This window comes from Galeopterus variegatus, unplaced genomic scaffold (assembly GCF_000696425.1).
Source record: "Galeopterus variegatus unplaced genomic scaffold, G_variegatus-3.0.2 Scaffold6249, whole genome shotgun sequence".
In the NCBI taxonomy this organism is placed as follows: domain Eukaryota; kingdom Metazoa; phylum Chordata; class Mammalia; order Dermoptera; family Cynocephalidae; genus Galeopterus; species Galeopterus variegatus.
The window spans coordinates 68431-82733 of NW_007732360.1; the positions used below are offsets into that span (position 1 = coordinate 68431).

At 39.5% G+C, this 14303-nt stretch overlaps 1 protein-coding gene across 1 annotated transcript in view; it reads left to right on the forward strand.

The window, feature by feature from the left end:
• Positions 1 to 14303, forward strand: part of LOC103606053 (dynein heavy chain 9, axonemal-like) — a gene marked incomplete at its 5' end in the record, with an annotated part of 130202 nt that overhangs the window by 64845 nt on the left and 51054 nt on the right. The window contains 3 exon segments of the mRNA XM_008590649.1: positions 6516 to 6726; positions 10889 to 11016; positions 11923 to 12031. Of these exon segments, the coding sequence (XP_008588871.1) occupies positions 6516 to 6726; positions 10889 to 11016; positions 11923 to 12031 (448 nt within the window).

Here is a 14303-nt window from a genome sequence, read left to right on the forward strand (position 1 = left end):
GGGAGGCCACAAGTGCAGACAAAGATGCTGTAAGACATTCACCTCTATGTTAAAACAATGGATTAATTAAGAAGGCTCCCCCAGGATTGGATCTTTAACTGTGATTAAAATGGTCTCTATCACAATTGAATGTACCCAGATTCTACCTCTCAAGCAAGGAGGCACAGGCCCCCAGGTTTAAGGCTGCAAAGAATGGACTGACCATTAGGTAGGGTGAAAATGCAGGCATTTTCATTAGGATTGGGATCCCTTGTTGAGTTTATAGGGCATTGAGTACAAAGTTCTGTACATTTTTAATGGTCTTCCCCAATCCTGTTTTTCCTTAAGTCTGTTATGTTTACTGTGCAGTTTTGCAGAAGGAAACGTTTTCAGGATGCATAAATGTTACCGTAGTAGAAGTGCCTGCACACACATAACTACGCCTTGGAACAGGAGACGAGTGCTATAAAAAAGGGTCAAGGGTCCTGAAGTTCAGGGACATGGATAGATTTTTTTTTTCCTGTTCAATAATATCTCTAAGAAAGTCATGAATGTCACTTTAGAGTTCACAGGTGGTTTGATATTTTGTGTCACATTTGATCCCCCAACAACTCCTGAGGCAGATGATGCAGGTAAGGTACTTTGCAGATGAGGAAACTGGAACTCCATCAGCTCTCCCCGGTATTGCACTGGGCTATTTCAAGGGGGAGAAAGTGCTTCCCCTGGAGGAACTTACAGGCAAACCAGGCATTTTCCTTCTCCACTGCAGAATGTGTTTCTAGCACACAATACTTTCATTGGCTGAGATTAAGCCCTGATTATGTATAAACAGAATTGAGAATGAATCGGAATCTCTCTTTCCCATTGCAAGTAGGTGTCTTGTTTTCATTTCTGGAATTCTCTTTAACAGGAGAAAGCAAAGCATCACCTGGTTCTTTGCAGCAGTGCTTGTTGCTACCAGTTAGCCCATCTCCACTCCCAACCTCCCTCCACCCAGGTTCAGTGGACAACTTTGGAAAGGTAGAGATGGGCAGGATGGCTTTCTATGTAGAGGGGAAAGGCTCAGAAAAGGGGCACCCAGGAGAGACATAGAGATTGTACCACCAGCAGCAAAAAATCCAGTGTTGCTAGAGAAGTGGTACTGGGGTGGTGGGAAAAGGGGTGGGGAGGTGGAGGAGTTGGCAAAAAGACTCGATAGATAATCCAGGACCGTGATATAGCGGGCCTTGAATGCCAGACTGAGAGCTTTCCCTTTAAAGGGTCTAATCCTAGGAGGCACCTGCACCCGAGAGAGAAGTTAAATCTGATGTGGTTCTTTAAATGCCATGCACTGAGGGTGATGTCTTAGAATCAGGACAGTCCACATCTTCTCAGACTCTCTGTGGGTCTGGGAGGACACCTGACCCTCCTTCCCCTATTTTCTGCAACTTTTTTCTTCTCAGAATCTCACTCTTTCTATTTGTCAGCTGAACCACATTCTGCTTCCTTCTTTCCCTCCTCTTCTTTTTCTTAACCACTTTCTGCTCTTCGGATAAGACAGATGCTCTCTATTAAAGGCTCTTGGAACAGATGAGTTTCTACCTGCTTTTCATTTGCACGGTCCACTTCTAGTTCTGAAAAATAATTCATCAAAAGCTGCCTCATGCGGCTCTGGGTTGAGGTGGCATTCTGAGATCCCTTAAAGTGATAATATAAATTTACTTTTCAAAGAAAAAGGAATAAACTCAGAAGTATGAAAGCTGAAAATGGATATTACAATAAATTTCTAAAAAATGGAAAGAGGACGGAAGTGAGTTGACAGATCAAGCAGAGCAGAGGGGGACTGTGGGCCAGAATACACTCAGAAAGGGCTTCTGAGGAAGAGGGGCCAGCAGGAAGCCGTCCCACCAAGCAGGACCCTGGAGAAGCTCTGGGCGTGGAGTTGGCAGTTAATGAAGGCGGGATTGAGAAGGAGAACTGAAAATAACTGGAGGGGGCCCCATTAAGTCTGTTTACCCTATAATTTCACCACTTGGCTCCCTACGCTCTTTTCCCAGTACCTCCTCCCAGTCCCCAATTCCTGAATAATGCAAACCATGTGCAGCCAGGCATTTAACCTGAAGCCAAAAAGGAAAATGTCTTTAAAGAAATTCGATAAACTCTTTCAGGAAAACTAGAACCACTCTTGGAGTATTGGGGCCCCGGTTTGAAGCCGTTCCATTCTGTTTGGGGTCCCTCAATCTGAAGACCAGCTACCTGCTGCACTCACCCACAGTGAAAGGACAGTGACAAAGGCAAGTTCTGACAGTGTCCACAGAGCTTCCACTCAGTCCCCCTTCCCTGGAGAGAGACCCGCATAACCAGCAGCAGAGAATACCCATCCCAGCCTCCTAGAGGACACCACGCAGCTCTTTGTTTAAATTTGAGGCTGACCAGATATTGGGGAAAACCAACAAATCGAGAGATAGAGACATACCAACAGACACACTCTGTGACATACCAACGCACAACAATTGGCCCCAGTGGAAACAGGAAAGAGAACATTTAAAATGTTCTAATTAGTATCCTTGAAAAAAGTAAAATTATATCCATAAAACAAGAGTTAAATTTATTCCACAACAATTGGCCCCAGTGGAAACAGGAAAGAGAACATTTAAAACGTTCTAATTAGTATCCTTGAAAAAAGTAAAATTATATCCATAAAACAAGAGTTAAATTTATTTTTAAAAAAGAATTATTGGAAAATTGTAAACACCTCTTTGAAATGTAAGATTGCATCATTGATGACACAAAATTCAGTGAGTGGATTGGAAGATAAAGTCAAAGGAATTTCCCAGGATGAAACTATACAGATGTATATTTATGTACGTATGTGTAGGTAATGATACACACACACACACACACAAAGAGACAAAGTGTGAGAGGCAAGATGATATATAGAGGATCAATCTAAATTATCCAGTAGATATTGGATAACATGTTACCAATAGAAATTCTAGAAAGAGAACAGAGAAAACTTAATAGAGCTGGAAAGTCATGTTTCCAGATTGGAAGGACTCGGTCCTGAATAGAGTCAATTTAAATAGATTTATGCAAAGACACATCATACTCGAATTTCAGAAGTCCAGTGTCAAGAGAAAAGAGTAAAAATACCCTGGTTGAGAGATGGAGTGAGTACAAGTGACCCAGGAGAGGAAAGAAAATCAGGATGACCTCAGAATCTCTCAATGATATTGAATGCTAGAGGACAGGGAATTCATTCCTTCAAAGTTCTGAAGGGAAGCGATTTCAAGACTAGAATTCTATACAAATTATCATTTAAGATATCTACAAAGACTCATAGATTTTCCTTCTTATGCACCCATTTTGAATAAGTTACTTGAGGACATACTAGAGCAAAACAAGAATGAAAAACAAGCAAAATGTCATGGGATTTAAAAAATCAAGAATCAAGAAAAGAAATCCCGGAATGAGAGTTATCAGCAGGCCTAGAACACGATCAATTCAAATTAGGGCCAGAAGTCAGTGGTCTCCAAGAAAAGAAGACCTCAAGAAGAGTGAACGTATTGAAAGCAAGAACGGACTAGCTTTATTTAACTTCTTAGTCATGGGTACTTGTGATGGTGAATTTCCTGTGTCCATTTGCCTGGGTCACAAGGCATTCAGATATTTGGTCAAACATTATTTTGGGTGTGTCTGGGAAGGTGGTACATAATTTCAGTGAGGCAAGATGAATAAATTCTAGAAATCCATTGTATAGCATAGTGATATAATTAATAGTAATGCCATGTGTATTCTTGGAAATTGTTAAGAGAGTCGATCTTAAATGCACTCACCATAAAAAAAAAAAGTATGAGAAGTGATGGATATGTTAATTACTTTCATTTTATCATCTCACAATGTATACGTATATCAAGACATCACCACCATAAATACATACAATTCTTACTCGTCAATTATACTTTAATAAAGCTGGGGAAGAAAAGGAATGAAGTACTGAAACACGCTACAACACGGATGAGCCTTGAAAACATTATACTAAGTCAAAGAAGCCATTCGCAAAAGACCTCATATTATATGATTCTATTTACATGAAAGGTCCAGAATAGACAAATCTATAGAGGTAGAAGGTAGATGAGGGGCTGGGGTTGAGGTGAGGGGATGGGAAATGACTACTGATGGGCATGAGTTTCTTTTTGGGGTGATGAGAATGTTCTAAAGTTGGATAGTGGTGATGATTGTGCTAAAAAGCATTGAACTGTACATTTTAAAAGGGTACAATTAAACTGTACATTTTAATTTTGTGGTACATGAATTATATCTCAATAAAGCTATTGAAGCAAACAAAAAATTTTAGTAGAACTAGAAGGAGATCTAAGTCTTCCCGGTAACAGAGTGTGGCACCACTCTTTAATCAGTCACTCATGAAAAGAGAAAATGTCAGGATACAATACAGTCTCCATTCAGGAGCCGGAGCCCCATCACCTCCTCCTGCTCTTCCTCTTTCCTCCACTTTTGTTTATTCTTCTTTTTCTTTGTTTTAAATGCAGTGTCCTCAGATCCTCCAAATGCTTCCTATTATACTTAGAATAAAATTCCAGCTACCAATTCCTGCCTGTCTGCTTACCTCCCTTATCTCATCTTGTACCACTCTCTCATTTTCTTTTTTCTTTTTTCTTTTTTTCCTGTCCTTTCAGCCCTCCAAGCTTGACACTGAACTTAAGGCTTTTGCATTTGCTGTCACTCTACCTGGAATGCTTTCTCCGCCTGTTGTCACATGGCTGACTCTTTTCTATTCATGTCTTAGATTAAGCATCACCTCCTTGGAGACCCTTCCGACCCTCTCCTCATTCCTATCTGGGAGGATCCTGCAATAAGTCCCTGAAGGAAGAGAGCAAGAGCCCTGAATCATAGGAACAGCAATGCCTTGAGACAGAGAAGAAAAGCACTCACACTATAGAAAACAAAATGCAAATTAACGTCTCAATAAATTATCCTGCCCCAACCAAATCTGATCATCATGCCCCAAAACAGCCATGGACCTGCCGCTTTCACGTCGCACTTAGCACTACCCCTTCCCACTTGGTTCCCTGGCTGTGCAAATCTAGAGTTCTTTTTAACACTGTATCACTCATTTCAAAAACATAAGTCACTGTCATTTTTTTTAAAGTGCAGAATAAATAAGTAAAACATGTGGGGAAAACTTCTCCCTGTCCCACCACCCTGTCAACATTTAGGTGCATTTTCTCTTTAGTTCGCTTTTCCTCTGCCAAGGGTCTTATGGTGGAAAATATGAGGAAGACTGGTCTACAATACAGTTCAATGTTTCTGCTCATGATATGCAAGACCTTTCATGATCAGACCCATCCAACCTCTTCAGCCATTCTTCATACTTTCAGCAAATATGTGTTCAGCATTTGGTACGTGCCAGATTCTCTGCTAGACACTGGGAAGAGAGAGATGAGAAGCCAGTTCTGCCTGCCTTCAAGGAGTTGATAATCAAACTGGGAGACAGAAAAGTAACGCTTGCAGTGTTGTTAAGTACTGTTAAGTACTAGGTTGTAGGCTGTAAGTAGGAGATACCTATCCCAGACTGAAGGCTTCTTGAGGAATGTGCAGGGGTTAGCCAGAGGAAGGCAGGAGAAGGGGTAACTTCTGCACACAGGCCACAGTGAGTTCAAAAGCATAGCTGCAGGAAAGGACATTGCTGAAGAGCTCCAAGTAGTTGTCGTCCTGGGATGTGCTTGTTTGGGGATGAGAAATAAGATTAGAGGACAGGTTGGGCCAGACTGCAAAAGGGCCTTCTAAGCCAGTCTCAGGATTTGGGATGTCATCTCCAGAGCTATGGAGAACCACAGAAAGGACAGAGGGATGGCAGTGACATGATCAGATTTTCATTCCAGTGAGCATTCTCCTTCAGCAGTGTGGAAAGCTGAGCCGGGAGGCAATCCAGACCAACAGTGTTGAGACCTTCCATGCCACCGTTGTCCCCCGGGGATTCTGACTCTAAACTCACCAACCCATTTGGCCAGTCACACCATGCTCTGTCACACTGCAAGCCTCTGCTTCCTGTGCATCCTCTGACACACGCCTATTCACCTCTGGAGCCCCTGTTCAAATGTCTCCTCCTGTGTGAACCTTTCTTTTCCCATCAGCTGTACAAAAGCAACTGTTCCCTCCTCTCTATTCCCATAGCGCTTTGTAAATACCTCTATCAAAGCATTCATCACCTTACATTATAATAATCTGTCAACATCACTTTCTTCTCCATCAGACTATGAGATCATGGAGGGCAGGAGAGTCACCTCTGAGTCTGCCTCTCTTGGAACACTCTCTAGCACTTAGTTGGTGACTGATAATTATATGACTGAATGATGAATAAGTGAATAAATGAGTCATGTTGCCTTTGTACTTCAGACCCCATCACACCCTGGGTGAATAAACCTTCCTCTTGACCTCAGGTCTCACTTTAGACACCAGCCTGGCTCACGGAAAAGCAGCTGGGATGCAGGTGAGTGACAAGTTGGTCCCTCTGGCTGAATGTCCTATGTCCCCAGGTGATCCAGTTGGAGGAGCTGCTGGCAGTAAGGCACTCTGTGTTCGTGGTGGGCGGTGCTGGAACAGGCAAGTCCCAGGTGCTGAGGTCCTTGCACAAGACCTATCAGATCATGAAACGCCGCCCCGTCTGGACTGACCTCAATCCCAAAGCAGTCACAAATGATGAACTCTTTGGCATCATCAATCCAGCCACACGAGAATGGAAGGATGGTAAGAGTGGGATACCCCTGGGAGAAAGTTCCTGCTGTCCTCGGAGTTCCTCAGGCAGGCTCGGATGTAGTGGGAATGAACTGCAGAGGAGAGGACATTGGATTGATCTGTTTGGGACCAACTGAAGAAGGAGATCAAAAGACTAGTGGAAAGGAAGAAACCCATCTGGGCTTGGTAGGGAGTGGGAATGAACTGCAGAGGAGAGGACATTGGATTGATCTGTTTGGGACGAACTGAAGAAGGAGATCAAAAGACTAGTGGAAAGGAAGAAACCCATCTGGGCTTGGTAGGGAACCTCAGCCTTTCAGATCTTCTCCCTCCTTGGAGACTTCTTCCAGCTGCCTTTTAGAGAGGTGACTTAAAGAGGATAAAGCAGGGCAGGCATTCAGCAGGAGATTCCTCATTCTGGAGCACAGCCATGGTGTAGAGTCGCTGTACTGCCTGGCAGTGGATTTCAGGCACGTGTCGGATAGGGAATCCTACGGCTCATTTTCAAGAAAGTGGTACAGTCCAGCATCCAACAGGGGACACTGCTGTCCCTGTGAGCATTGCCCCAGCAGTGACAGGGAAGCTTCATGCTAAGAACACTGCACCAGGCCCCTGGTGATGCTGAAGATGTCCATTCAACCCCAGAAGGGTTTCTGGTACCATATTCCCCTCTGCAGTGATTCAGAGGACCCCAATCCCATGTGCTGATCTTGGTGTCAGCTTCAAAGAACTAAATACCACTGACAGATGTTGAAAGGGGTCATCTGTAACTAGAAGAGTAAATTCTGTGAGCTGATAGAAATCCCTTTCTAAAACCTATGTGGCCTCTGGAATGAGGAAGTCTCAGCTCCTCCCTGTTTCAATGTCTGACCACATCAGGCTCAAACTCTGGATATCTGTAGTCAGAGGCTAGAACAAGCAGCATCTCTAATTTTTATTTTGCTATTAGTGAGTCTTAACGTCTTTCCTTCTCACTGGTTTTGGTAATTTGCTCTTTCGTCATTTATTGCCCTTGTTATTTTTGTCAGTTTATGAGTTCTTTATATCTCACAGATATTAACCCTTTATCTGTTATATGCATGGCTAATTCCTCCCTCTACCACTCCCTCACTGGTTTTGGTAATTTGCTCTTTCGTCATTTATTGCCCTTGTTATTTTTGTCAGTTTATGAGTTCTTTATAGCTCACAGATATTAACCCTTTATCTGTTATATGCATGGCTAATTCCTCCCTCTACCACTCCCTCATCTGTCATTTGTCTATAGACATTTCATGACATATTTAACCATGCACTTTTTAAAAAAGAAAATTGTGTCCACCTAGTTTTTTAAGCATCTGGTATTCCTATTTAGTTTATAACTCTTTCTAACTTTAAGCACAGGTATAATATCATAATTTTTTTCAAAAAAGATTCTTTTTACATTAATGTTTTTATCCATCTGGAATTTATTTGGGGGCTTAGTATTAGGTAGGGTAGAAAATCAATCCTATTTCTTCCAAGTGGTTAATTGATTGTGCCAGCACCATTTATGAAGTAAGCCATCCTTTCTCTCTGAATTAAAACACCAGTTTGTCATTTTTAAAATTCCATATATACTGAGATCTGAATCTGAGCTTCCTATTCTGTTTCACTCACCTATTTATCTAATCCTATACTGACATCATTCTGCTTCAGTTGCAATCATTTTATAGCATATTTCAATGTCTGATGAGGTAAGTCCTTCCTCAGTATTCTTCTGTAATTTTCTTGGCTTGTTTCCGGTACTTCTTTTTTCACATTAAATTTAAGCTCAATAATATAATTCAAAATTTTAAACTTAGCTAAAATTTTATTAAACATACATTAAATTTGGGAAAATTGACAAAAAAAGATATAATAATCATAAATCTGTATCACTAAATGAGATAGCTTTAAAATAAATGGAATATAGCCTCTTAAAAATTTTTAGGATAACTTAATAAAAATATAAATATAGTAGGCTGTTTTAATATGCCTTTTTTCTAATTTAGATAGTTCCAGTAGACAGAAAAATAAGTTTAAACAGAGGAATTGGTAAATACATCATTAAACTCAATATAACACATATTTATAGAACTTTGCATCCTATAAATAGAAAATGCTGCTTTCTTGATTGGTTCTTGAAACATTCCCCCAAATTAAAAATTTATTTGACTACAGAGGATGCTATAATGAATTCAAAAATATTAATTTACAGATTACATTCTCTGTCTATAATGCAACAGGATTAAAAACAAATAGCAAGAAAATAGCCAAAAATAATTTTACTATTTGCAAATCAAGAAATGTTCCCTTAACCCTTGGATCAAAAAGAAAATTAAATTGCAACCCCTCTAGGAAGCAATAAAAAGAAGAATACTTCCTACAAAACCTATGGGACACATCTAAAGCCTATAAGAAAAAACTTTAAACTCTCTTGAATATAGAAGGTAGGCTAGAAATAAAAGAAGTTATTATCCATCTCAAGAAATTATTCAAACTAAACCTGGAGAAAATGAGGAAAAAGAAACTGATAAAGATAAAAGCTGAAGTTACTCAGAGGTTCTTTATAAAGACCAATAAAATAAGTTCATTGTGAGTATAATTAACGGAGGGGGAAGTAAAAAAATACATATGATTAGGAATTAGAAAGGAGATATAACAGTAGATATAGACAAGATTAAATAATAAGAGAATATTTATGTTAATTAGATGACACACATTTTAAATGCTAGAAGAAATAGATGACCCCCTAGCAAATATAAATTAACAAAATTTACTCAATTGGAAGTAGAAAACTTGAGTAAACAAATGAAAAGGAAAATTTAAAGATAGTAGCAGAACAAAAACCAGATATTTCCAAAATCATGAAAAAGGATAGCTGTCTAATTTTTTTATGGAACCAGAATAATCTTGATAGCTACTTTTATGTAGAACCAAAAAAACAAAAACTAAAACCTCAATTTCACTTATTAATATAGATTCAGAAATTCTAAATAAAATATCAGTAAATAGAATCCAGCTGTATCTCAAAAGAATAATATACTTTGACCAAGTAGAATCTATTCCAAAAATGTAAGGATGGATCAATTATTTTTTAAGTATTGAAAAAAGCATCAACAAATTAAAGGATAAAAACGTGATCAATCAATAAATATTTAAAACTCAATAGCCATTCCTAATAGAAAAATTCTACGTAAAACAGGAAGAGAAGAAAATTCCTTAAATATGATAAATACTCTGAACCTACAGCCAAAAGGAAAACGAAATCATTCTAAACAATGATGCACTAGAGCCATTTCCATTAAAATGAGGAAAAAGTCAGGGAGGCCTATTATCAGCATCATTATTTAGCTTTGCTCAGGGGTTCTAGAAAATGCAGTAAGACGAATAAATGGAATTTATGGTATAAATTGGAGGAAAGAAGAAAAATGATTGTTTTGCTGATTACGCAACTTTATACCTTGAAAACTCATGTGTGATTATTGAAAAATCACTAGAATTCATAAGAAAATTTATTAAAGGTAACTTAATATAAAGTAAATATACAAAATTTGATAGCTTTTCTCTATCCTGAACTAGCAATAGCCAGCTAAAAATGAAATACAGAGGGAGAAAATCCCTTTCACAACAGCAATGAAAACTATAAAATATTTAGAAATACATTTAGTCAAAGAGATATATTTTTAAAACTGTAAAAAGGTATGAGGAACATAAAACAATATCTGAATAGATGAAAAGACATGCCTTATTATTGACTGGGAGAGTTTAATACCGTAAAAATCAATTCTACCCAAATTAATATATAAATCTCATGTAGTGGCAATTAGAACCACATTGAGTTTCTCCCAAAGTCTGCATTGGGCAACATTTGCCTGGGCTGCAATTACAAAAGATGAAAAAAGTTTAATGTAATTCCATCCCATCACAGTCATTTGCTGAAATGATTCACGGGGTCCCTTGTCATTAAAAAGCCAGTGCTATCAGGTGTTGTTGACATCACAGAAAGTTAGACTGAAGCACAGGAAGAGTGAACCTTGGGCACTTAGGGTTTAGTAAAGCAAGATACAAAGGCAGATCTGCCTTTTCTATTAGTGCCTCCTGAGCGCTGCAGCTGCGTTAAGAGAAAGAGGATTGATGGTGAATTGGAAAACAAGGTGTCAATGGTCCCTTTTAGGATTGTTCTCTTCCATCATGCGGGAGCTTGCCAATATGACCCATGATGGGCCCAAGTGGATTTTACTGGATGGCGACATAGATCCGATGTGGATTGAATCCCTGAACACTGTCATGGATGATAACAAGGTATCCAAGGGAGAGGAGGGGAGGGAGGGAAGTCCCCACGCCATCCCTGATCATCTGTGAAGCCGGATCCCCGGTGTGGCAGGCGCATTTGGAAATCGAGATTCCACAGGATGGCTGGCCCACAGTGAGGGACTATGACAGGTGTCACAACCGACACATTCCCACGAGCACCTTCCGCTTACTCCAGTGGCACTGCTGTGGGCTCACCCCATTTTTGGCCTTGTGTTTCCTTCTGAATCCTCTGCACAGAGATTCATTTAATATTTGGAGCTGGATGGAATCGTAAATCATCTATTTGAATCTTTTTTCTTTTCTATAAATAGGGAAATTGAGGATCAAAAACATTCTGAGATTGTCAAATATCTGCAATGGTGGCAAATATTTGTCCATTGAGAGTATATTTTATTTTTTTATAAACAACAAAAACTAACTGGATGCCATTAAAATGGCTGTTTAGCTGGTAGCTGCTCACAAACTTGCTCAGAAAGCACGTCCTGAACAGAAGTTTCAATACCTCATCAACATTTACAGAATCATTCAAATGAAAGTATGCTCTCCCTCTGGGAGATGGGCTACTTTAAAAAGAACAGTAATAATGTAAAACCTAAGCTCCTTTCTTTTAATAATTTTATTATTCTAATATGGTCTAGTTCATTCAGATCATTAACATCAATTCAAACTGTTTAAATAACGTTTTTTCCTCATTCAACACACACACACAGAGGTGGGGGTCAAAGGGGTACAGAAGGAGAAAGAGGAGACTATTGTAGAAAATTTAGAAAATATTTATAATCACAAGAAGAAATAAGCACCCAAATCCCAGCCAATAATGAGCCGCCAGTCCCGCCAGCCGGCAATGCATCCTGGCTCCTTTCTAGCAGGCACGTCCCTCGCTCTTGTTTCCAGGTGCTGACCCTGGCAAGCAACGAGAGGATTCCTCTAAACTCCACCATGCGGCTCCTCTTTGAGATCAGCCACCTGCGCACAGCCACTCCAGCCACTGTCTCCAGAGCAGGTATGGCCAAAGAAAAGAAAAAACACAAAGATGCTCAATTTAGACAGGTGTCTCAAGCTTTACTTTGGTTTTGCTGACTCCGAACAAAGCTCCATACAGGAGCCAGAAACCTTTCACCCGAAACTCTGGCCTCGTTCTCAGCCCTAATCCACAGCCGTGGTGACAAGCAGGCACTGTAAGGCCAGGGCCCTGTGTTTTTGTTACTTCGGCAATGTTGTGGTCGTGGGACGGGAAAAACCTCCAAGCTGGACAACTGTCCTCTGCACAGAAGTGTCTCAAATATAGGCTGCTGTTAGGCCAGTTCTAGCCTCTGTGGCCATGAAGATGACTGAGCATGGTCATTCGTCACTAATTCCTGGTGGAAAATAGCAACTTCATACTGGAACTTTCGTTTATCTCCACCAACCAAATTTGTTAGAAGATAAATGTTGGCAAAATAATCAAATTTAAAGAAGCAGAGAGTAGAATAGTAGTTGCCACGGGTTGGGGGTAGGGGAGATGTTGTCCAATAGGTACAAAGTTTCAGTTATGCAGGATAAATATGTCCTAGAGATCTGCTCTACCACATAGCACCTACAGTCAATGCTGTATGGTTCACTTAAAAAAAAAAATTTAAGAGAATAGATGTCATGTTAAGTGTTCTTACCCTTACAAAAAAAACACCCCCCCAAAAAAAAACCTTTAAGAGATGATATATATGTTTACTACGTTGATCATGGTGATGGTTTTTAATGCAATGTCCAGACATCAAATACTATGTACTTAATATGCGTAGGTTTTTAATTTAGATATTCATTAATTTATTTATATTTTTTGATTATTTATTTTTTATTTTCAATATAGATAATTTGTCAGTATACATTGTAATTGATTTTCGTGACCCTTTAATCTTTCCTCTTCCCCCCCTCCCTCTCTCCCCTTCCCCCCTACATCATATCTGTTCACTTGTCTTAACAAGTTCAAGGAATTGTTGTGATGGTTGTGTCTTCTCCCCACCACACACTCTTTATTTGTTTGTGTGTTTATTTATTTATTTTTGGTTCCCACAAATAAGTGAGAACATGTGGTATTTCTCTTACTGTGCCTGACTTGTTTTACTTAATATAATTTTCTCTAAGTCCATACACATTGTTGCGAATGGTAGTATTTCACTCATTTTTATAGCAGAGTAGAATTCCATTCTGTAGATATACCACATTTTCCTTATCCACTTATCTTGTGATGCACATTTGGGCTGGTTCCAACTCTTGGCTATTGTAAATAGTGCTGCAATAAACGTTGGAGTACAGGTATCCCTTCGGCATGATGATTTCCATTCCTCTGGGTATATTCCCAGCAGTGGATAGCTGGGTCATATGGTAGATCTATCTGTAATTGTTTGAAAAACTTCCATACCATTTTCCATAAAGGCTACACCATTTTGAGTCCCACCAACAGTGTACAAGAGTTCCTTTTTCTCCGCAACCTCATCAGCATTTATCATTTTCAGTCTTTTGGATATTAGCCATCCTGACTGGAGTGAGATGGTATCTCAAAGTGGTTTTGATTTGCATTTCCCAGATGCTTAGTGATGTTGAACATTTTTTCATGTGTCTGTGAGCCATTCGTATATCTTCCTTTGAGAAATGCCTGTTCAGCTCTTTTGCCCATTTTTTAATGGGGTTATTTGTTTCTGTGCTGTAAAGTTGTTTGAGTTCATTGTATATTCTGGATATTAATCCTTTGATATATATTTTGCAAATATTTTCTCCCACTCTGTTGGTTGTGTTTTCACTCCGTTGATTGTTTCTTTTGCTGTGCAGAAGTTTTTTAGTTTGATAGAACCCCATATGTTTATTTTTCCTTTAGTTGCCTGTGCTTTGGGGGTTATATTCATGAAACCTGTACCCACTCCTACTTCCTGCAGTGTTTCCCCTATGTTTTCTTTAAGGAGTTTTATTGTTTCAGGATGTATATTTAATTCTTTAATCCATTTTGAGTTGATTTGGGTATATGGTGAGAGGTATAGGTCTAGTTTCATTCTCCTACATATGAATATCCAGTTTTCCCAGCTCTCTTCCCCAGGGTGTAGACTTGGTGCCTTTTTCAAAGATCAGATGGCTGCAGGTGTATGGGTTGATATCTGGGTTCTTTATTCTATTCCATTGATCTGTGTGTCTGTTTTTATGCCAGTACCATGCTGTTTTGGTAATTATAGCTTTGTGGTATAGTTTAAAGTCAGGTAATCTTATGCCTCTGGCTTTATTATTTTTGCTCAGGATTGCTTTGACTA